At 53.3% G+C, this 25,219-nt stretch overlaps 1 protein-coding gene across 3 annotated transcripts in view; it reads right to left on the bottom strand.

Moving 5' to 3' along the window:
- LOC122382632 (nucleolysin TIAR-like) overlaps positions 1-25,219 on the bottom strand; it is a 202,901-nt gene that overhangs the window by 57,740 nt on the left and 119,942 nt on the right. For all 3 annotated transcript variants that reach the window (XM_043368214.1, XM_043368213.1, XM_043368215.1), the window contains one exon: positions 23,504-23,561. In XM_043368214.1, coding sequence (XP_043224149.1) covers positions 23,504-23,561 — 58 coding nt within the window. The remainder of the gene's footprint in view (positions 1-23,503; positions 23,562-25,219) is intronic.

The following is a 25,219-nucleotide window of genomic DNA, read 5'->3' as shown; positions in this document are numbered from 1 at the left end:
AGAGTGGCGCGCCGGAGACATTAAGGCGATTTCCGCAGACGGCGGCGACACCGCGGTGTAACCCCAATGCCATCTCACGGCCTCTCCAGTGCGGTCCAGAACACGGAAACGCCGTCCGTACGCCAAAATCTAGGCGGTTTTTGAACAGGAGTTGCTGTGGTTCTCCCTAGATGAGACTTTGAAAATGTTTGTTTGTAAGAATGATATTTCCTAGTAACATCAGGCCACCGTCATGCGAGCAGTATGTTCTGTGACTCTAGGCTAAATATTGTGACAGAAAACTTTGGGAAAACTCGCGTTTATGAGCTCGATAGGTTATTACATAGGTTGGCATGCTAGATACTTGGTGGGCAGAAGGTGATACATAAGAGCGTCTAGTTACACTATGCTGTTTCGCTGAACTGCCTCGTGTTTCCTTAAAGGCATTAATAAAAGTGACTAAAATTAAATGACACACAACAGGAAACACAAACATTGATGCAGGTCTACAGGAAAAAGCGAGGTCAGGCTTAAGTACTTCTAGCAGGTGTTAAAGTTGATTTGACATTTTTTTTGACAATCAATTAACCAGGAAATAAGCAAAAGTGTGGGTAACTTTCAGAGAGCATACATACAACTGAAGTCTTCAAACACTGGTAGGACTGGTAATATTAGGTATAGTTGAAGTTGTCGACACAGATTTTTGAGTTTTGACGAGTCTTTGAAGATCTTCATAAATATCTATAAAACATATCGATCTCACTAAGAAATAACTTCAGGGGAGATATAAGTGAATGTGCACTGCCCTTACTCATGCTGCAAAGCTAACACCATCACATCACACCCATACGAACAGGAATTAGCATCGTGCTGAACTTGCAGACCCTGGACCGGCCATTCCATTGGTGGTGCATGAATAATGCGGGTCGAGTTGTCCGGACAATATCAATAGCATCGTGACTCGTGAGTCAAGTTTGAACATTGCTCCTAATGAGGGTAGTATTGCAAAGCATATCCTGCTGAATATTTTAGCGGCATGTCAGGAGGCGCGCTACCTAGGAATGTTTATAGTCTGAACAGCGAACTCGGGGCGCATAAAGCGGCCGTGCGCGGCCCTCGCTGTAAATTGCATGAAACACTTGGACGAACTGTGCACCAGGTGAACCGGAACGTGACAACGAGCGAGCAATTATCGAGACTGGACTGGCGAATTATTGTTTCAGAGTCTAGGTCGATCTGAATTCGACCTTCATCACGCGGTTCAAGAGAGCAGCATCTTGCTGCATTATTACCACCTTCGCTTTACCTTACGCATGTGAGGCTGGTTAGCTCCTAGAATCCAGATCTAAGGACAAGAAAAAAAACAATCAGAGGTTCCCCAGAAATGAGGACTCTTCAAAGGCGCGCGGCAGCAGCCCATCCCGTCGCAATATAGAGTGAAGGCGGACAGTCTAGCGATACCTACTACCAGTAAAGAATCAGGCGCTTCCACCATCCGTTGTAAAGTACCTCTTACAAACTAAGCGATCGGGAAACCAGGGTTTGCTACTTATATATTAATTTTGAACAAGGCGAAGCGTACAACGAAATAGCAGAAACGTTCGAGCTGCGTAACAGTTACATTACTAATAGCTTATGCATATCTAGCTCGAAAATCTAGCTCAAAATACTTCATTGCAAAACGTTATCACTGACATTGCTTGCATAAACTACCACGACTTACAACCGTGGCAACGATCTACACACAATTATGCTGGCACTTTCAATCTAGGTACACCACTGCTATTTGCTGTTCCAGAGCATCAGACAGCGCACACCGTAACTGCTCGCTTAGGCTTCCGGCGCACTCGACGCCACCAAAGTAGCCTGATCAATTTTTGTCATCGGCCCACAGGCTTCAGCTCTCCTTTCAAAGTCCGGGCGCTCTTTGATACTCCTTTGATAGCTTGAGCACTCAGCAATAACGAAATAAATTGCCTCCATCTTCCTAAGCCCGATTTAAGGTTTCAAGAAATAGAGTCGAGGTTTCTTTAGTAAAAGACATGGAGCGAAGTATTTCAACAACCAGCCAGGCACGGTAACGAAATAATAACGAAATAACACGGTAACTCCCCACTAATCGACATATAGAAGCGACAGATCTGAAATGCGTGAATAAAACTGTACAGATAATAGCCTTATAGCCGTCTAACAATGGCATCCAAGCGGTGGACTGTTCATTTCCGAACAAACAGCCTGCTATGCAATTATGGTGGGCCCAGCCAAAGACAGTGCATCAACTTTGGCCGGCAGGCTCAATAGGCTATCAGGCTGGCTTTGAGCTGCCGTCAGGCGCAGGCCCGACTTGAGTTGATGCGGTGGTGAGAGGCGGGACGGCAGAGAGCCGCCGTGACCGAGACACACGCGCGCCCTGGGCCTGGTAATAGCAGCCGCACCCGCGGCGCCGCGGGGGAGGAACAACATATAGGGAGAAATATAAGTAGGTACTACCAGAGGGTAGAGATGGGAGGCGACATTTGAAGTGAGATAATTTTCAACGCAAGTGCTGTCACGCTCATTTCAAGGCAATTAACACAATTGCCAACGGGAAATTGATCAATGGATCGTAGCACAGAGTTGACAGCCAAATGCGCCTATCAACTGCAATATTACAAATGCAGCTGAAATCCAGCTGACATTGCCAGCAAACTCGACAAGAGCCACGTTACATCTCCGCGCATTCCATACCACACTCTCCGACCGTTTTCCTCTATCAAAGGTATCCCGTTTGCCCCACAATACAGAATGCAGTGCGTCAGTCTCCCGCAAACGGCAGACGCCGGCCGTCCGGGAGCACCATTTTGCATGATACGGGCGCCGTAAATTTGCCCACAGCGTGCGCGGCATTATTCAGGCACCTGAATGGCTTCCTCACGGCGGTCGGTCCGAGCCGATGGACGGAGAGCGGCCGCTCCGGTCTCTGAGGACGGGGCTCGGCTGGCCGTGCAGGTCCCCGGTCACCGCCGCGCCGGCCGCCGCACCACGTCTCGTCAGCGCCAGTGCCGCGGCGCCGCAGCTGATGCGCGGCTCTGGGGACCGCAGGCGGACGGCCGCCGGCCTCTCTCATCACAGACGGCGCGCCGCTCCGCCGCCCGGCGAGCAATTTCGGTGTCACGCAGACACACCTAAATCACCTCTTGATGGCCTAAATAACAGAAAAAAGGATAGCAGCCGGAAAGCATTGCGGCTGTAAAGACGCAAATACAAGCGTCGGCGCGTGTCTTCTAACAGAAGAACCGCCAAATGAATCCAGCGTCGCAGATGTATTTCGTATTTTCGTCAACTGGCTGGCGATTGCTGCCGCTAACAAAAGCCGGCGACGTCGAGACGCGGCGTGTGGCAACCGAACCGGAAGAAGGCGATTTCCGCCTCTGAACCGATTCGGCACAGACTGACTCTATGCCGCCCAGAACGATATCCAGCAGATAAAGGGATGAATTAAAACATTTGGAATTCGTAACCATAGAAGATTAGCACCCCTACTATGATTATCAAGTAAATCATGCATTTAGTAATTATCTAAGGGTAGAAAAACCAATCAACATCAATTGAGTTCCTGTGAATAACGCTAAATGTTACACATAAAGATAGGTTGCCGGACGCCTATGCATACATCGTACAAACGCCTATCTTTGAAACTCAATATACCAAGGTTTTAAAACTAAAAATATAAGAGACCGCACAGGTAAAATCAGCCATATGATTAGTCATCCGAAGACATTACGATCGGCGGGCTGGCAGACGACGATGACTGAGTGAAGCGAGAAGAACGCGAGTTCGCCGGCAGCGTTCTCCACTCTCCTGCCTCCTTGTAGCCCGTCTAACTGAGGTCATGTCGCGGCCTCGACTGAGCATCGACCACACAGTGTGGCCGGGCTAGAGCGGCCGGCGGGACAGGCCAGTGCGCGGACCCCCTGACCCCGAGAAACTATTCCTACCCGTTACATCGGACAAGAATCGGAAATGAATGTTAAACGCCTGAGTAGTTGGCATGATTCAAATATTCGCGACTTCTAAGTGAAATTTTGATTAGCATCCTTGGAAAGCCGAAAAGGAATAGCTAAAAACAGATTGCATTTAAATATGAAAGAGCATGTAATAAGAAGAATATACCTAGCTCGGCAACAAAAGAAATACGACACCTGGAAACGGCATTATTCAATAAGCCAATAAATGCACCTAAAAATGACAAGACTGTTCTCCACAGAAGCTTACAAAATAAAAATGAAAAAACTTTCTAAAAACGTTTCCGCAGGAATGCCTTCCCACTTAGCTGCCGGGTAAAGAAGACAGTGAGGACCACTGTGTGATCAACATGCCAATAATTTGCGCGGCCCCTCTCGTCCAACGGAGGGTCCGCACTTCCACCGTCGGCGCCGACGAGAGCCGAAAACAATCGACACGCCGAACGGGACGACAAATAACGCACGACGATATTAATCCAGACCGGCAAACGAACTGAAACAAACAGAAACATCGGCGCGCGGAGGGGCGGTAGCGAAAATAGCCGGCCGGCTGCCTCAGGAGGCGGCGCTTCCTCTGCTCACTGTGGCGCGGTCCGCCGGACAGCCACGGCCGTCGGCCACCAGCCCAGAGCGGGATCAGAGGCGGCTCTGTTTCAATCAGAATTATCGCGAGCTCCACTCGGGAGGGCACATCAAAGTCGGCAGCCGGGCCGGATAGATGTTTTGCGCTGCGCCGCTGGCCGGCCGGCGCTGGGCAGTGGGCAGCCGGCGGGTGACCCGTCTCGGACCAGAGCCCGAGGCGGTGACCCCGCTCAGATCAGAGCCCCGCGGCCGGCGGCGCCAATCAGCGGCCGCACCTGGACGGCGCTCTGGTCGGATCAGACAGCGGTGGACACAGTGCTGCTCCTACCTCAGAGCCGCGCGCTGATGGGCGTCAGTTTCCCGGTTATTTGATTGATCTAGCCAGCATGCGTGTAGTACGGCGAAGGACAGCCGGAGCTCACTGCCTTTAACCTCATCTGATCTGAACGCTGCACAGAGAGATGGCAAAGGACACTGTGGCTATTCGATGTCCACCAATGTTATTGTAGTGCTTTGTTTGAAAGTGTGAAACATGTTTAACCCGCTGAGCCACCGTTGGAAACAAGTTTCCTCTTGACGCCTAATCATGTTAAAAAATATGTTGACTAATTTCGCGTCAAGGAAAAGTTTCTATGCAAAATTTAGTTTTATTTTATTCTTGAACTGAGACATTCGCACGTGTGCCTTTGTCAAGACTCACGTGCCAGCAGGGGCAGCCTCAGCAGTGCCATATAAACTACCCCGACTTTTCCAGTTCCGAGCCGGCGGTGCTGAGTAACCTGTCCGCGAGGCTGTAAATCGCCCGGGTCATACCATCAGACGCCGTCGTTTCGCTCTGCATTTCTCGCCAGTAGACCCCCGGCCGGAAGGCGTTAAAGGTCAACGGGTGATGACGACCGCGGGCCCGGTGGCGGTACAGGAAAGGTCACCGGCGGCGCGCACGGAAGGACTGGGACAGCGGGCGCGCGGCGGCTCCTACCTGACTTGTTGGACGAGCCGGCCTTGCTGTGCGGCGGCGAGCCGTCCATCTTGTGCTGCGCCACAGGGATGGGCGCCGGGTTGGCCATGGTGGTGATGGTCGGCGCGCCGGGCATCATCAGCGTGGGCATGGCGGCCAGCATGGCCGTCAGGTGCTGGCGCTCCAGGCTGGCGCGCACGTACGGATCCGCGTCTATCTTGGCGGCGGCCAGCTGCGCGCCCTGCTTTCCGAACACGACGTGGAAGGGGGCGTGGGCCTCCAGGGTGGCGGCGTGCGGTGGCGGCGGCGGGCGGCTGTGACGGCGGGCGGCAGCGGCAGTAGCTGGCGAGGCACGGTCACATGCGCGTGCCGGACTGGCGTCAGGAACGTGCGCCCCGGGCCACAGCAGCAGACGCACTGGTGGCGCGGCCGCCGACGGTGCCGGCTCGTCGGCCCGCCGCCGCCGCCGCCGCCAACCCATGCGCAATGCCGACACGGCCGGTGTAACGTCGAAAATCGATGGTCAACGAAAAGTGGTCTCAGCGCCGGCGGCGCGCGGTGACCGAACGGCGCCGGTGCTCGTGATAATGGACAGCCATCGACGGTGTGACAGCCGCTGTAGGTCGACCCCCGTACGTCCGTCCGGCTTCTCTCGTCAGCCGGGCCGACCAGGTGACACGCCGTGCGGTGTGTGTGTGTGTGTGTGTGTGTGTGTGTGTGTGTGTGTGTGTGTGTGTGTGTGTGTGTGTGTGTGTGTGTGTGTGTGTGTGTGTGTGTGTGTGTGTGTGTGTGTGTGTGTGTGTGTGTGTGTGTGTGTGTGTGTGTGTGTGTGTGTGTGTGTGTGTGTGTGTGTGTGTGTGTGTGTGTGTGTGTGTGTGTGTGTGTGTGTGTGTGTGTGTGTGTGTGTGTGTGTGTGTGTGTGTGTGTGTGTGTGTGTGTGTGTGTGTGTGTGTGTGTGTGTGTGTGTGTGTGTGTGTGTGTGTGTGTGTGTGTGTGTGTGTGTGTGTGTGTGTGTGTGTGTGTGTGTGTGTGTGTGTGTGTGTGTGTGTGTGTGTGTGTGTGTGTGTGTGTGTGTGTGTGTGTGTGTGTGTGTGTGTGTGTGTGTGTGTGTAGGGGAGGGGTGAGTGTGTGTCGGAGGCTCAATAGCGCCTTCTTTGTCGTGCGCCGGCGGCGGTGCCGGCGTTGGAAACGGCGTTGGAAACGCGAACGAAGGAGAGCAGGCCGGGCGGGCGATACATTACAAATGAACGCCGCCGGCGCGCTAAGACGGATGACGCCACCGAGCGAGTGACGCGCCGAAAATGGATCGCGCGGCTAACACGCAGGCCACGGCGGCCAGCGGCCCGCCGGGCCCGCCGATCGCACCAAACGGCGAACGTGCCGAGCGCAGCGCCCGAGGCGCCCAGTCCCCGCCGGGCAGAGGCGCTCCTTTGAGTTCGATTTCCCAACTGTTATGAGAACGTTGCGATGCTTTTTCTTCAAACATTGGAAGGCTTTAGTGAAATGCCCGATGCTGCCTCAAAGCCGACATGACAGCATAACCGCAGCTGCTCTTGCAATCAGAACCCTGTGAAACCATGCGCAAATAAAATTGCAGCTCAACGGGATATTTTTCAAATAAGTCAGCGGATTCGAAGAGGGCTTATTTGAGCGGTGCAGTGCACGGTCGAATGACGACGACAGGGCGACATTTTCAGGGAACTCTGGCCGAAATGTTGGGTCCAAAACATATGGCCAGCTCTGCAGCTCAGGCTGGCGGGCCGCCTCTCAGACTTCCCGGAGCGGCCTCCAAAGCCGATGATTGGAGGGTGCTAACTTCCGGCCTTAATGCTGAGCACGAGATACACAATCACCCCGATATTGGAATCCGGATGTAGTCTCAAACTTGTGATATGAAAACAAACATCAGTGTTAGCACATTTAGCCAACTAGCAAACTAGCCGAGCCGCCGTCTACATATAACACAGGTGGAAGTTCGGCCTGTTTAATCGACTGCTCACTTTCCACGCAGACGCCATTGTTCTGCGCGCATTACTCGCTGATATGCGCGCTATCTGACCCGCTGCAGTGTTGCTGTATGCTATTCGGCGCGGCGCGGCGCGGCGCGGCTGGCGGTCTCCGCCACTGGATGGGTCGGCCGGCGCGGCTGGCGGTCTCCGCCACTGGATGGGTCGGCCGGCGCGGCTGGCGGTCTCCACCACTGGATGGGTCGGCCGGCGCGGCTGGCGGTCTCCGCCACTGGATGGGTCGGCCGGCAGTCTCCGCCACTGGATGGGTCGGCCGGCGCGGCTGGAAGCCGAGCCGCCCTCCGGCACGGGAGTGCTGAACGCCCTCGGGCGGCGACGGCGAGGGGCGGCCGATCCCCGGGGATTGCGGCGGCTCCCCTCGCGGCCGGCGGCGCCCGTGCGTGCTCCGCCACCCCGGTCCCTCTGTAGACCGAGCGCTCAACTAGGACGAGCAGCGCCGCAGAGAGCGGGGAGGGGACGGCGCCACAGAACGAACGGAAGGGGCGAGCGCGATATGAATTGAGCGGAAGGGAAGGAAAGCAATTATGAAATAGAGTACACGGAATGAGAGAGACAAACAGACGAAAGATGAGAGCTGGAACAAAGGAGAAGTGGCCTGATGGCTAGGGAGGGACAAGGACAAAGAGCGATGTCACCGAATAGGCCTGGCGAGACGGTGCCGAAGCGGCCCTCGATCATCACCTGACGTTAATTTTCTGCGCAAACCGTCCGCGGGAGATGAGGAACGTAACGAGATGGAAAGCGTTGCCCTACACTTTCACGAAAGCCAGGGTGGTTACTGGTTTAATAACTAGTTTGAGTAGCACGCAGCTATGTGGGGACATGCATTAATAACGAAAATAGGAGATAGTCACAAGAGAATCAATCTTATCCCGAGCGTGGCAGACATGACGGCCAGGTCCCATCAGCTAGTCGGAGATTTCACGGTCCAGCCGGTATGAGATGGACCGGCGGGGTGGGCGATGACGGGCTGACCGGCGCGGCGGTTACTGACGGACGGTGACGGACTGACCGGCGGTTACTGACGGACGGTGACAGACTCACTGCGCCGCCACGACCCGCACTGCGGCCGGTCAGTCGCCGGGCAAACTCATAGCGCCATGAATAAGTCAGCTCAGGCTTGAAACTATACCAGTTATGACCAGAATTCCTCGGGCGACACGGCGCACTGGCCCCTAAATAGTGGAATGGATCGGCCGCTGGCAGTACCTGTTTATGACGGCCGCCCGCGACGGGCCGCCATCGACCCGTCACCAACACGGAACACACAAGGTTATGGCGTACGACGGCATTAACATGGCCTACCAATGCTCCCCAGGTCTGACTTGAATCTTACACGGGCGCCACTCTATTAGCTAATGGAAATTCACCGGCAACACTTCCCGAAAACAGCACAAACACGGATTCACACCCCTGCAGTATCGGGTAAACCAGGCCATTAGGCGTCTGTTGGCTGGCCAATCAGTGAAAACAAAATGTATTTTGAAAGAGCGCCATTGAACGATAATCGCTTGAAAGCACGATGAGTTGGAAATAAAAAACGACTAATAGATATGTGAAATTTATCGCAGGGTCCTGAAAAGTGGTACGACTTAACTATGTAGTTTATAATAGCTCAAAGCCGGCTTGGGGAAAACGATGTGGGGGGGGGGGGATATGGGTCAAACCAGAGCAGGTATTCATTACATTTGAAAGCATGTTTTTAAACACGTAAATAAACGACATGAATGTAGCGCATAGACGATAGGTGAAGATACAAACACTATTCTTATCAGCGTTTTTGTGTAAAATATTACATACATATGCTAAAACGTATTGAAATTGGACACTGCGCAATGCCTACTAGCCGAATCCCCTGCCGAAGAGCAGCTGGCTGTCGCACAGACTGCCCGCCAGTCTATCCACCTGCTCCAGTCCTCCATCCCTCTGTCCACCAGGTCCCGCTCCGCCCCTCTGTCCACGCCGCGCGCGCGGCACCATCGGCCGCGGCACACGCACCTCGTCAATGGCCTAACGACCGCAGCACAAATAACCGCCCGCCAGGGCCTATTTCAAGACGGCTTTTGTTGCGATAAGTGTAAACATTTTGTCATTATAGCCGTAATAAAGCTTTTGTCGCCGTCGGACAGGGCCATTACGGTATGGCCGGAGCGGCGTCCATCAATAGTGGAGCCGCACGGCCGATAGCGCTCCTAGGTGCCGCCGGCCGCCGATAACGACCGGCGGCCGCCGCGCGCCGTCCCAGCGGCCGCTGGGTCGCCGCCTCATGGCCGTCCGCCGCGACTCACGATGGTCGGCAGAGTCCAGCGGTGTCCCGAACAGTGTCCGAGTTCTACCGTTGGCGACCGACGGCGGTCTCTTGAGATGTGTCTGGGTGTCGGGCTATCTACCGCAGGCGGATGTCCTATAGCGTGTGAGCGCCGTTTTTTTCAGGCGTTGTGGCCGGAGCCGTCTGTGGCCAGTCACAGCTGCAATCATCCCCGTCTCAGCCATCCCGAGGGGGCGGCATGGCGACACTTGTGTCACCAGTTCTCAAAGTCGCCATCGTCGGCAGCTGGTCACTTTCAGCCAGCTTCCGGCATGCCGGAGCCATACCATCCGAGCGACAGAGCCCAGCTCCAGCATGGTGTCAGTAAGACGGAATGGCGTTTGCGGGGGGACTTCCCTGGCGCCGTTCGACACTTTGCCCTATTCAGCCTGCCTGCCTTGCCTAGCCCCACCTCGGCCCAACTATCAGCCTGTTTCATCCCTGTTCCCAACTCGACGGATGCCGCCCCAGCCCTGCACCGCTCCATTACTGCCGGTCCGGTCACCGCCGTCCGTTTTCCGGCTGTCGGTGACGGTCTGTCGGGTGACGATGTCGTCATCGACCGTCATTAGTCGTCACAAGTCGTCATCGAGTCGGCGCGGCCGGCCGTGTAGCCTGCGCGCCGGTTCAAAGGGCCGTCGGCCGCCGGGCCGCCGGCCACTGACGGCCATTCGGCGCTCGTACGTCATGCCCATTACACTTAATAAGCCGGTTCTTAGAACGGCTTTATACGGTCGGCACGTCCCCGTTCGCTCGGGCTAACACGAGTTTTACCACTCGTCACCGGCGGCGAGGGGCGCGGCCTCTGGCGACACACCGCTCAGAACGATACCCGATGGCAGGACGGTGCACAGAAAGGCAGAGCGAGAACAAAGCGGGAACAGACTGAGACTGACCGTGTGACAGACTGAGCGGGAACGTGGCGGGAACAGACTGACGGTGGACTGAGACAGAGCGATAACAAGGCGGGAACAAAGCGAGAACAGAACGAGAACAGAGCGAGATCGGAGCAAAACAGGGGGAACAGAATGAGAACAGCGGGATATCAGAACATAACGAGAGGAGGAACAGAACGATAACAGAGGTGAACAGAACGAAAACGGAGCGAGCCGACACAATGTGAGGACGAACAATGTCAGACAGCTGCTCTTGATTTGGCTGGTATACGCCTCAAACCAATCACGAGAAACCAATCTAGTGACTGAATTACGTAAGTCATTTACCATTCCTCGCTCAATGCACCTTCAATAGTTCGTGTCTCGAAATGTTAATTCGATTCCGTATGCCCTCTGCGACGCTGGTGACACGAGTGTCCTGCTCCCCAAACTCGTTGATTCTGTGTTCATTTGTCAGCGCAGCTCTGGTCTGCGTGCAGCGCTGGCCGCTCGGGGTCTGTGCCGAGACCAGAGATGACCTGGTGACCTCTGGTCGGCGGCCGGTGGACACGGCACAGGGGACGGCCGGCGGCGGCACACACAGATGACCGCCATCTCGCCGAGACGGCCGGCCGCCCGGGACCGACGGAAAGTCGGCGCTCGCCGATGGCTCCTGAACACGCGGCCCGGCCGGCACACAGGGCCCGGCCGGACGGCACAGAGCGGCCGTCCACCGCACCAAATGGACGGCCGTCCCTCAAATGGTGATTTGATGGGAATGAAGAAAATAATACATTCATACGTTTTGCATTATGAAATTTGTTTTTGGGCAGAATTTTACAGCTCACTGCAAATGGATTGCATTATACGTCTCTTGATAAAAGGTGAAAAATGATCCACTTTGTAGCCCTCGTTACTACATACGTTAGATTTGATTTCAGCATGATCTCCAAAATGCTACCATCTCTCAAGGTAAGGCTTCACGCAGTATTAAAATGCTAACCGTTGCGCGACTTCTAGAGCACGTTAGATTGCGCCCGTTCCAGGCGGGTTAATAATGAAGAGCCGGCACGCAGCTCGCGCTGGCTGATTTTACGAAGTGTCCGCGGGTGAGTGATCCGGGTATCCGACTGTGTGACGGGCACAGCGGAGCGGCAGGCGCGGCGAGCGATCGCCCGACCCAGCCGTCAGACAGTGCAGAGCTCGGCCGAGACCGGTACCGGGCACCGCTCCGATCGAGTCTCACCACCAGCTGAGACCGGACCAGTCGACCCCGCTGGGTAGGTACGCGGCTCTATCAACTGCGGATGCGCGAGTCGCCGAGGCGTCGTCGCGCCAGGGTGCGGGTCGTCGCCGCGCCAGGGTGCGGGTCGTCGCCGCGCCAGGGTGCGGGTCGTCGCCGCGCCAGGGTGCGGGTCGTCGCCGCGCCAGGGTACGGGTCGTCGCCGCGCCAGGGTGCGGGTCGTCGCCGCGCCAGGGTGCGGGTCGCCGCCGCGCCCCATTCGGCGCCTCACATCGCCTGCATAAGTAACGGCCGGCTCGTGTCCGGCGCAGCGCCAGTTAGTTGTTCAAGTTTGCACGAGCTCCCGCCGACAGACGCTAATGGGCGACTCGGCAGACTGGCAGAGAGCACGGCCGACAGGAATTACGGCCCGGCCCGGGCACGGCGACCCGTGTACGGCCCGTCAGCGGCGGAGGGAACCGGTATACGGCCCGTCAGCGACGGAGGGAGCCGGTGTACGGCCCGTCAGCGACGGAGGGAACCGGTGTACGGCCCGTCAGCACCACAGGGGACCGGTATACGGCCCGTCAGCGACGGAGGGGACCGGTCCCACCGCCCGCCAGCACCAGAGGAGGCTGATCCTTTGGGCTGCCCCGGCGGCAGACGCCTCATGGCGGACAGGCAGACTGCTTTCCCTGTCAATGTGGTGGGAATACCCACTGTAGAGCCAAACTGAACAGCGCCAGGAGCATGCTATAATTTAGTCACGCGGGGCGGACAAGGACACTGCGATGCGTGATATGACCTTACAACACTGATAATTAGCACAACAATGATAATTAGCTTAAATGCTATGGAATATTTGAACCTTTGCTTTTATGAGGCATTAGCACAAACCATGATGACACCTTATCTGTTTTTCGATGTTAAGGACATAAAAGGAGCAAAGGAATAAGTTTATTTGTTTATTTGTTTTTGTTTATTTCACAACATCGCCAACAGGCAGTACCCATTGAGAGGCGAAGTCAAAAACATACGAATACATCGAAAGAAAGAATAGATAAGAGTCTACTAGCTTTGCATGCTACATGCCTACACAATAAAAGCATATAGTAAAAATAAATATGGTGAAAATATACCTGCTATAAAAATATACCTTATATAAATATGACTAATCAATAAAAGTATACACTAAGAACAAGACGCACTGTGATAAAAGTATACAGCATGAAGTATGATGGATAAAACACTATGTCAATGGCATCGCTCTCACATACTTCCTGACATGACCTTTGAACATACAAAGGCTCATGTCAAAAACATCGGCTTTAGGAACATCGCGCAGGAAGCTGTTCATCATCTCAGGAAGCCGGTTAAAAATTCCCGTCTTCACAGCGTTCACACGGGCATACGAAGTCTCAAAGAGCGAAAGTCGGCGTGTGGTGCGTCTGGGTACATGAAGTGAAAAACAGCTGAGGAGGTATGGCGTATCCACCTGACCGCGACAAACATTTCGTAAAAACATGATATCGTATTGCATGCGCCTGGCTTTCAAAGTGGGCATCTCAAAGACCTGCAGCAGGTGTTCATAGGACAGCGAGCTAAACACAATGTTGTTTGATTTCGACGCCATCCACATAAGAAATTTGTGCTGTACTCGCTCCGGTTGACATAGTGTTGACATAGTGACAAGTGTCCGGTTGACATAAGAAAATTGTCATCATCAGCCGGGACATCGCCCAGCAACACGTCAGAACAGAGCGCTGCTCCGGTCCAGAACCGCTCCTGATCAATCATGCCGAGTCCTTCGTCTGTCTTGAATTGGGCGTGACGTTGTTACGAATGATTTAAATAAAAGTCGCTCAGCTGCATGTAGCAACTGGCAACGGACATGTTTCACTGTAAGCGTAGAGCTCAGCATGGGCTTGTTTTCAGAAGCAGCATCAGAGTCACAGGATCAGTGACATAACAGCACCATTAGCCATTCCCAGCCAAATGTTGTGACGGCTGAGAATAGCCCTTCATATCAAGTGCTAGCTGGTGCCAGCCTATATCAAACAGTTACCATGAACTCTGGCAGGTACCAGCGACCGACGACGGGCCTTCAGCATTAGAAACAGTGGTGTGATCTCGCGAGGGCTGGGAAACACTTCCAAAGCTTTCAGCGTGCTCACCAAACGGTCGGTCGGCGGGTGCGCCACCAGAGACGGGATAGGACCGAGTGAACTCGGCGTCTGGCTGTGCCTGGGGCTACAGAGGGCATCTCCGTGTAATAGTCCGGCTGCGGGTCGTGTCTGGAATAACACTTAGTGCCCCGCTATTTGCATAAGTTATTTACCGATGGAAAGATAATACCAGACACTGCCCTGTAGCAATAAAATCAGCGGGAGCAAACGCCATCGTTTTTACAGCACTGCACATTCCCGAAAGTATTGACACATGGCACATAACATGTAACTAATGACGGGAGAGCGGCAATATTGGCGACTGTACGACGTTTATTACAGCTAACAGAGTTTTATGGTGTCGGCGTCCGAGCACCCATCACGGCGGCCGGCCCATCACAGCTGTGACTCTGTTACCGGCGCCGGCTTGTTCCTACCGTCAATCCGAGGATACCGGCTGTCGCAATCAGTGCCGACCACCGATCTATTGTCACGGGGCGGTGACATGTGCTCAGGCCACCGGCCGACGTGTGTTGGACAAACACAAACACTGCCGAGAGCGCCACCGGGGACCGGTGCGGCGCCGGGCCCGGTCAGCGCGGGGACGGGGGCCGCCCGACTGCGGTGCTGTGACGAGACCTGGGGTCGTGGAGAAGTCCACCGGTGAAAGTGCGAGCACATGATCCAGACCAGAGGTGGCGGTCGTTATAGCGTGGGAGGGGCCCAGCTCTGCGGTCCCATTCGGGCCCGGTCTGGTCGAGGAGAGTCGGTCTGTGACCGTCTGGTGACCCGCGGCCGGTCAGAGGAGCGGCTGCTCGGAGGGCGGCCAGCGGCGGCGTCCGGTGCCGTCTCGGCGCCGGGCGCGGCTCTGGCGACCGTCACCAGAATGGTCCGGCCGTGACCGCGCCCGGCCACTGCAGATTAGCCGGCGGACGGAGCACTTCCGTGAACGGCTGCCGGACGCCCGCCCGCGCCGCCTGAGTGATTTGAATAGTGTGGGCCGTCGCCGCGGGCGTGCGCCCCCATCCGAGCGTTGGCCTGCTCGGCCGGCCGGCCCACATCCGGCCGACCCGAGAGGGCACATTTCTCGTGCACGTGCCCGCCGACCGCGGCCGTAAACTAGCGGCCGCTTCCCGCGAATGGACCACAAAGTCTCGGATCATCGCGGACAATCACTAACGCGAACTGTATGACAGCAACACTTGCCAGGTCGGCCGGCACAACGGCCGCCGTATGCCTCACTTCATTTTACAGCTCACAAGCCCCGGTCAACAAATTGTCTCCGGCGCGCGAATGGGTTTTAATTTTCCTCGCTTGTCCGGGCGGTGAGCGATGGCTCCCCGGTGAGGCCGCCGCTGATATGGCAGCGCAATGCGAACTGGTTGGCGGCTGTGAATTTCTCACTACCTGAGTCGAACCGGAATCTAAATGTCACCGGCGTCGGCCGTCTCTCGATCGGACGGCGCGTGTCGGCCGAACAATAGTTGGAACTAGTTCCCTGTCAGGTAAGTAGGTCCGCTCCAGCTGCAGCGAGCACGGCGAGTTCAGTGCGCCGAACATGATCCCCTCATTTCGGCCTCACCTCCGGCCGGCCGGCTGGCCGGGCTGATTGGGCCGACGCACATATCTCCGCTCTGAGCCGGATCAAATCGCCGCCTGACGGCATCCCCGTCCCAGTTACCGGGGGCGCCGAGACCACCCGATCGGCCCGTCTCGCCGGCCCCACACTTTACGGCGTCTTAAATCGATAGCTTATTACTGGCCATGATTAGCGTCACTTTGAGCTAAACTTGGGGAATCTTTCTCGCAAAGTTGCCTGGTTATCGGCGTCGGAGCGCGAGTGACGGCTCCATTATAAGCACCGGCTAATCACGCACAATTATCATGGCGAGCCTGACGGGCACTGTCCGGTGGACGGCCCTACAACGAGCGGCCGATGAACAGTGCCCGGAAGGTAGTTGTGACTTCCAGGCAGTCCGGAATGGGAGGGATACATGTACTTCCCGCAGCCAATGGAGATGCCATGGGAGAAGGAGAGAGGGGAGGACACGCGGCCATTAGAAGAGCGACCGATCATGGTCGGCATTGGCAGTCTCAGAACTACTTCTAAATATAAGGGCCACAGCCACCCATCCATACCTACCAACAGATGACATACGGACAGGCAACGCAGGCTGACTGTGTCAGGGCTGCGCAAATGAGATATCCCACGGACGAACTAACTAACAAGAGGAACAAACAGCGCTATCATATACGGAAATGGAATCATAAGTCACCAGAATAGTGAGTGAGCTAATCAATTGGTCAACATTTCGTGCCGAGCGGGCATTAACGAGTCTGAGCCAGCTAAAGCCCAGCATTAAAATAAACTGCAGCACCTTCGAGAAATCACTGAGCGTAGTGCCAGCACAGTGGCTGCACTAAGCACTGACCATGAGGGGTAGCACGCAATGCAGCGCGTCAAGCCGTCACGGAAACAGTGCACCGCTCGGGCCGCACGGCTCAACACGGCCCAAGTGACTATCCTGCTCGGCATCGCATCGGCATCGCATCGACATCGCCGTTGGCAGCAGTGTTTCACAAAGGCCAGGCAGACGAAGTGTCAGCTCCTCCATGTCCCTGGTAACAGTCTACCGCCGCATCATCGGCCGGCTCCGTTCGATCTCTGTCGGGTGGCTGGGCCGGTCGAGGTCAGCCGGGGTCAGCCCGTCGGCCGCAGGTCACCACATCAAACGGCGCCGGCCGTCGCGCTCCGAGCGCCGGCCGCAGTCGACCGCGGCTAAATGTTTAATTAGCAGGTGCCGGCAGCAGCAGGCGCGCTTGGACGGCTGAGCGGGCGCGCCGGCTCGCTGGCCGCCGCTCGATTCATCGCGTCGAGCGGTGCAATATCTCTGACTGGTGGGCCCACGGGATCGGCCGTCACGACCCGATGGCCGCCGGCAAACTGAGCTGCATAATTTACCCGTCTCCATTAAACAGCACCGTATAACTACATAAACGCTGCCATTTTTAAGCGACTGTTCCAGCTGGATATTCCAGAAACACTTTATCGTATGCTAGACACCGAGATGGTCTCTAAGGCTTTCAGGTTCGGAGCCATTTTACGAGTTGGCCTAAGGGCCTCACTTAGGGCTGAGCGACCTCCGCCGTCCAGGACGGGGCGACGCGCGCAGCTGGGACTGGTGGCAGCGACTCGAGCGAACTGACGTGAGTTCACTCGTCAGTTCACCCAGGAGAGGCCGCCACGGCGCACACTGGTCGGAAACGCTCCAGCGAGAGGCCAGCGGCCTTTCCGCAAAAGTTTTTTGCTTGTTATTCCACAACTAGTAAAGCAAACTTCATAAAACTTTGCATACCTTCTCTGTCATATGTAAGCTATCATTTGGATGTCAAGCACTAAATATATGACGTGAATCTGTTAAGTTATGACGTCATAATTGAGTATAATACAGGATCTAGCACCACTTTAAGTCAACAAGGGAAATTGGGAGCTGCTATTCGGGCACCGGGAATGGTTTCATGCACTCCTTGCAAGGTCCAGTGCTTGACTTTAGCATTATTGACTTTGCGTGACGTCATTTATGACGTCACTAAGGCCATATAAGTTTTTCGTCAATAACTCCTGATCAGATGGAGCTAGAGAGTCGGGAAAGCCACCATTGGACTCAGAAAGACCTGCCGAATCGAATGATATGCAATATGACCTCCTTCAACCATTTTCGTGACCTGAGGGGCTCCGACCTGACCTTGACCCGAGGTTAACACCTTAACACGCGCAGTGGAAGGGGGGGGGGCGGATTTCGCCCACCCCTCCTGTTTTTCGCCAATAACTCGCGCCGCAAGCATAATATCAATGTGAAATTTCGGCTACCTGTCCAGAATTGAATTGCGGATCTTCTCGTGCAAGAAGTAAGAAAATCCGTTCACAACTTTGCTAGTAATAGCGGTGTAAAGTCAAACATCCTGCCGCCGCGGCGGCCGGCGCTAGCCGTTACGCGCCGCCTGAATTGTAGACTGTGCCGGGGCGGGACGGTTCCGTCTTTACATCGAGCTCCTTACCGCTGATTATATTAGATTCGCGTCAAATTCGGTGAGAAGACTGAGAAATGTACAAGCAATCATATGGTCAAAGAATTTTGAAAATCGGCCGGTAACAACTTGAGTTATGAGTGTGTAAACACAAAATTGTGATTGCCGCGTTTCCCGCGTCGGCCGATGCCGCTTCAGCCGGCGACATCTTACCCTTAGCAGGCTTCTAGCTGCCATATTTATTGTTGGATTATCCAGAAATTCACCATACATACTAACAAATGTTTCCTCTTTCGTATAGTGAAAGATTAAAAAAATCGGCCGGTAACTTTTTGAGTTATCGGCGTGTAAACGCAAAAAAGTCGCTAATATGGCAGATTTGACCACATTTGACCTCATTTGACCTTGAAGATATTGACCTAGGGTCATGAAATCCACACACAACAGAGTTCCCATGGCCCCCACCAACCCTCCAAATTTCGTCTTTCTAGCTCCAGTGGGAGCTGAGATCTTAGGGGGGCGACATCCGCCCCCCCCTCCACTGGGCGTAGTACTCGCAACCCTTCCACTGCGTGTGTTAAGTTGACTTCACCCGAACACCAAGTATAGCATTCAACGCGCCTGAGCTAGACAAACACGATGATGCCAAAATCGCGGTAGTGCGACCATTTTTGGCAAAGTAATTAACCTAAAACCGAGCCCGTGCCTTGCGGCACTTACCTGACCTAAGAGGTCACTGGCTGACCTAAGACCTTAAAATCGGGTAGTACCTAATTTTTGCGTCTTATAACGGCACACAAGCTTGTTTTTTCCGCGAGGCTCTAGCTCAATTAGAGGCGAAACGGCGAGGGAGTTGTACCAACCCTCCCCGGTCAATATAGAAAACCAATTGGTCCGGCCAGGGTTAAATACCGGAATTGTGATCTAATGTAAAAAGACGGCCGAAGGTAACCCGACGTCAGTGACAGGTGTCCTATATTTGCAGCGTCTTATATCACGAAGGTTTCAATTTTCACTTTCTTCAGCCGAGTGATGGTTGTCAATAGCAAGGCTCTCTAAATGCAAGCCGAAATCGCCACGCAATATGTGGAAGGCTTTTGATATCAATACATACATAAATGCATACATAAAACGCGCTTTTCACAAAATTCATAAACTCAAGCGCATCTGTTTTTAATGACCAGTCAACTACGCATGGATGCGTGCAGGCCACACAGGTCAGCGTAAGGCGGGCGCGGCGGCCGAGCCGAAACTGGGGCGGGGCGGGCGGTAGTTGGGTAGGAAGAGCGGCTCCTGCAAATTTTGCGCAAATATGCGCAGTTAGCTTTTATGTTGCCCTGGTGTAAATTTAAATCCTACTTCATCTCACAAAAAATCAGAGTGGAACTAGATGGGACTACCTGTTGTTTCCTTACCTAAACTTTGCAGTTATATTCCAGAATCACTGTAGGAGAGCCTTCATAAAAAAGCTATAGTACATCTTAGTTAGGGAAAAAGTATACCAAAAATTTTGCACTGACCAGTCGGCAACTTCATAACGAACATTTTGATGCATAATATGTGGGATTTCAATTTAGTGTCTATCAGCAATAAGACTCTGAATATCTGGCTCAAGAAACCTCTTGCTCCGCGTCAGTTTCCGAGTTCTGGGATACCCCATCTTCGGGGGCTGATTACAGTTATTTTTGGTCACCCGGATTAGTTTTTTTGGCCTAAGTATAATAATTTGATCAATTTCAAATCGATCTATATAAAAAATAATCCGAAACTCCGGAATCGCCCGTGGCCTCTCGTGAGGGCATTTCCGACCAGTGTGCGGCGGCGCCCTCCCCGCCAGGAGTGTCATAGCGTCAGGGCTATCCATTTCCCAATGACCTACCCGACAGCAGTTCCATCCGACCAGCCCAGATGTCGCCAATATACCTGCCAGGAGAGGTCACTGGCCATTCCGTCCCTCCCGATACTGACCAGCCGATCCTGCCCTGTTCCCAGCAGGCGGTCCCCGCGGTCGCGGTCCCGCCGGCCCGGCCGGGGACCTGCCGTGCTGGCGGCGCTCCCAGCAGGCCGGCCGGGTGGGGCTGTGCCACCATCGACTCCGGCGCCATCAGCCTCCCGTTGATCCCCTCGGATCTGGCCACGTCCCTCGCCGGACCAGAAGCCGCACAGGAAAAACAATTACGCAGATCACGATAATCGCCAGCAGATCTAAAGTAATATCAATGGGCTCCGGCATTAGCGCTGACGTGCCCGGCGCCAACAAGCAATGACACGAGATGTATTTGTCGGTAATAACGCGCGGCGACGTCGTGCGCCGTATATCGGCCGGCGGCGCTGCGTGCCCGGTGGCACGCGAGCCGCCCGCTGGGGCACGCGGCGCGGATAAACGCGCCCGTATCATCACTGTGTGCCGTGTCCCAGCCAGGTAATGGGTCTCCAGTCGCACAGTGCGTGGTGCCCGCGCCGCGGCAGCCCGGCCGGCATTAGCATGCCGGTGCCGAGACAGGGCCACGACGCGCCACCGGGTATCATTGCCGCCATATATCTGGTGGTGCGGCGCTCATGGAGCGGTGCCCGCTCAGTGCAGTCATCCATTCCGGCCGCGCCGCCGCCGCTGTTTGCCTCCGACGGCGGAGAATTAACTTAGAAATGCAGTAAGGCACGGCAGCCTCAATTTTGCAGCATTTTCCCAAGGTGCCGATTCATCATGCAATATTTAAGTAGTTGAGAAATTCAAGATCGTGCCCGACAAGTTGATTCGATACAGTCAGCTATTCCTCTTAAACTACCATAATTCATGGTGCTATATTTGTTCAGAGAACTTGGTGGTAATATAGTGAAATAGGAAGGCACTATCCCTTAGATAAGTTCTAAAATTGCATCTTTCGGGAAAAGCCATGATCTCAGGATTTCCTAAAAGTCATTATAGAAATCTTTTTTTTTTACAACATTCATAAGCGCCATGACAGTCCAGCACGCAGAACATTGGAAGCGGTCATGTCTCATTTCTCATTTCACATTTTCATTTTTTTCTCATTTTCACCGTTCATGACGTTCACTGTTACGCGACACAGTTTTCGGATTGTTTTGTTCGCAACCCATTCTGCTGACTTTTTATTCTGTTACGAATTTATTGAAAAGCTCCAATGTAATACACAAAGCCATAGACAATTTTGCAATACAATACCAAGCGTGTAAAACGAGATGATCACCACAAACAGCAGATTCTACCACAAAACCAACAAAAGAAACCACGCGGCACGAACAGCTGCGCAACTCCTTCAGCCCTTCCATAACCTAATACTGATCACTAAGTAGCGGTTATCCGAGCTGTGGTTCTAACTGAACTACCGCCAAATTGTCCGGGCAATAATCGTATCGAATAAGCCGGGCATCACACACCAGGCGTCGAGATCAGTCCAGACCGGCCGGCGCTGGAGCTTCTCTGGAACGGGTGGACCCAGGGGACAGGCGCTTCTTCGAACAACTTGCGATGCCTGGCAGCGATTCCTCATGAATTCAAGTCCAGAAAGTTGGTTTCCGTCGCCGCCGACTGACGCAAAGGCTTTCAGTGTCGACCTTTGGCGGCCACAGGGGGCGCCCGGCGGGACAGCGACCTGATCGGCGTCCTCACCCGGCCGGCACCGAGCTCTCGGCGTGTATCACTGCTCGGTGGAACTCATCGCCCCCTCACCACCGGGGAAATAAACGCTAACAATGCTCACCTTAAAATAGCCACTTATCGGTTATCAACGTTAGAAAACTTCGTCAGTTGCCACAGTTATCAAATTGATATGCCTCCAGAAAACTTTACCTTCTCAGTTCTCATGTTAAAAGCCTCAGTGCTCTACATATAGCTTTCAAACTCACCATCCACATAATATGCAAATTGCAAACATACCCCTTTCGATAACCCGCAAGATCGTATTGTTGTGTGACCAGGATAGGCGACATCTTAGCTATTTGGAGGTACGATTGACATTTACCTACAGAAAGCGTTAAACTCACTGGGGCGTCAGCAGGCATCTGTGACAGAGCTACAGTGTACGTTGCCGCAAGTAAATCTGTAAAAGAGATATGGTGCGCACTGCCAGTGTCCTTCCGTGACAATACTGCGGTGCGCACTGTCGCCACTCAGCTCGTCTTGCGCTGAGTCGGCGCTCATTCGACACAGTCGGGGCAGGCAGGCCCAGCTCGCTGGTATTTCCATATCAACTGGCACGGAGACACGTGCCTTCGTCGGACCAGCGAATGTCACAGCCGACGAGCTAACGTCACAACCGGCGAGCTAGCGTCACAGCCGACGAGTTAACGTCATAGCTGTGGTGGCATCCTGCTGCCGAGCTGACGTCAATTATCACTCCCTGACGGGCAAACTATGAACTGACAGGTGCGTGGGTATCCATCCATGTGGTGAATGACTTCACTATAGCGGCTCTAAGAGAGGGGCAGAGAGGGGCCTATGACTTTGCCGCGGCGTCTGAACTGTTGTTTTTCTCGCATAAAAAGACAAGAGAGCGACAGTTTGAAAACAATACGATTTTTACTCCACAAAGCACAAGAACACAAATTTTCTGATTTCTCCCTGGAAAATGATAAAATTGGTAGAGTACAATTGGTAGAGTGTATGTACGAGTATACTACCCGAAGCGTTAAGTGTCCAATTTTTCTTATCCAATAATGAATACTTGTGATTTGCTAGGTTTGTTACTGCAAACATTTAGTAAAACATAAATAGATAACATTGGCATGGAAACTATTCCCCAACTTCATTATGACTTCACAATAGACGGTTAGTAATAAGTGTTGAAATTTCAAATGATACCCTATATCGTATGCAATATGTACTGAAAATTTTCAACAGTTGACTGGAAATATAAAAAGTTCATGTATCTTAATGTTATACAGCTCAAAAGAGAAGTTTCTTTTTACGACGGCCGGCAATGCTCAAACAATGTAGAAGGCAACACAACTCTGGAAAATGACCATTCTAGGGTTACACCAGGCATTTGTCGATAGATCAGAACAAAACGTTTAATTTGCGATGCTGTAAGTTCAGGAACATGATGGCTTATCATACATGAAACGTTGTGCCACTATTGTTGTAGGTTGGATAGACAGAAAGACACTCTGTTCTCGCACACAACTGAGCTTCTGACCAGCACAAAGGCTTTTACAAAACTCCCTGTAGCAGCTCTGGCATCTAGGATAGGCCGCCAAGACAGGATAACTAAACATCTATGAGAAAATGTTCATTGGAGACACGTCTGAGTACGAGCCAGTGACACCTGCCCTGAAAAGTGACACCAGCGGTATTGAGTGTCTCATTGAACAGCGCTGGGTTCAGTGGTACTCACTGCTTGTGTCGACCTTCGTCTGTGCTCCCGGTGTTGTCGCCCAATTCACTTTCAACTCCTGAAAGACACAGAAAAGACAAGTTTGAAGTCCATAACGAATGTGTCAAAAGAAGATTGTTGAAGGATATGCCGAGAGACTAAATGGCGGCCTTATGTGTTTATTTCGCAGACTTATCAAAACGGGCGTACCTTTAAGCATTATAAATAGATCCCAGATAAACATTCTAAAACAGTACCTTCCGCATCTTTCACATTTACACTTATAAATCTGCCTCCAAGAAAATGGAAGCTAGTCAACTTGCATCCCAAATTTTTGCAATAATTCAGAATAGTTGCAAATAATTTCTCACCGGCAATCCCAACCCATGGGGAGAGCTTAAAGAAACAAGTGGGAAAACGACCTTTTCAAAGCACAAATGATTTTCATGGCACGAATGAAATTTTCACGCACAAATGACTGCATCGCACAGTCAACGACCTTGAACTGCCACTGCGGCAAATACCGATCAGTGGGAAAGCCTTTGATGTTTTAACTTACTTCCCACTGGGATATGTTCGAGAGGAATGTGCATATTCAAGCCCGATTCATTCGTTCAATTATATTATTGGTTGAGGCTGGCAGATTGTCGAAAATGCCTTAGAATATTCAGTAAAGGCCTCACACTTCTTACAGCATGCAAAATCGAAAGAAAACTAAAAATACCTAGAGAAAATATCAGAGCAAAGTCACCATTGCGGGTGTCGAGAATGACTCATGATTGCACCTATCGCGGCACCCGAGTCCCTGGGTGCTCGTTATAGCAGTGGGACCGTAAGAGGCAGACCATGTTCAAGTCATGCCGCATGCGCCAGCTGGCCGTCGGCCCAAATCGACAATTGCCTTTCGACTAGAATTGCTGCGATTGATATCACGCTTAGCAGCATTAAATGAGCAACAGCCAGCGGTGAAAATACTGGTGTGAATTATGAAATGTCGCAGGTCACTAGATGGAGCTCATCTCAGTCTAAAACTAAACAAGAGTGAATAGAAACACAGCAAAATGAAAAAAAAATCAGCTGTTTCGCTTCAGAGCTGTTTCGTTTGACTCGCGCTTCAGTGCCGTGGCGCGCTGTTCGCACAGCTCTGAGGACGGCAAGAGGGTAGACTGTCCCGGTGTACAAGGGTGTCTTGCGGCACAGTCTATAGATTCAGGTCAGAAAATACCGCTCGACGACCAGCGGCCGGTTTCTGAATAATTCCAAACGCGTGGAAGCTAACGGATATTTCTTACAGTACAGCCGACTCAAGGTGAACAAGATATAGCATCTAACTGAGAAGAAACCAGCCCGTAGCCTTGCAAAGGCCAACCAACACAATGCATAAAAAAAAACATGAAAGCGGTCACCCGCAACACGCAAACAGACACGACTGTGAAATAGATTCGCTTGCCATGCTAGAACCCGAAATTGATTGTGTGCAGCTGTATTCTGCACACAATCAAATATGCAACTAAAAGCCAACCAGTGCCGTCAGGGGCTGTCCGGTAAATATGTTCGGTGCCGTCTGGGGCTGTCCGGTGGATGTGCCGTCTGGAGCTGTCCGGTGCCGTCTGGAGACTGGGACTGTCCGGTGGATGCGTCCGGTGCTGTCTGGTTGTCCGCTGGATGTTCCCATTGTCGTCTGGCCTGGCGAATGCCGCGCGCCGCTCCCAGCTCACGAACCGATGGGCGGCGTGC

This window comes from Amphibalanus amphitrite, unplaced genomic scaffold (assembly GCF_019059575.1).
Source record: "Amphibalanus amphitrite isolate SeventyFive unplaced genomic scaffold, NRLGWU_Aamphi_draft 000144F_arrow, whole genome shotgun sequence".
Classification (NCBI taxonomy): domain Eukaryota; kingdom Metazoa; phylum Arthropoda; class Thecostraca; order Balanomorpha; family Balanidae; genus Amphibalanus; species Amphibalanus amphitrite.
Note: the sequence above shows the minus strand (reverse complement) of the source record. Positions and strands in the feature narration are given on the sequence as shown.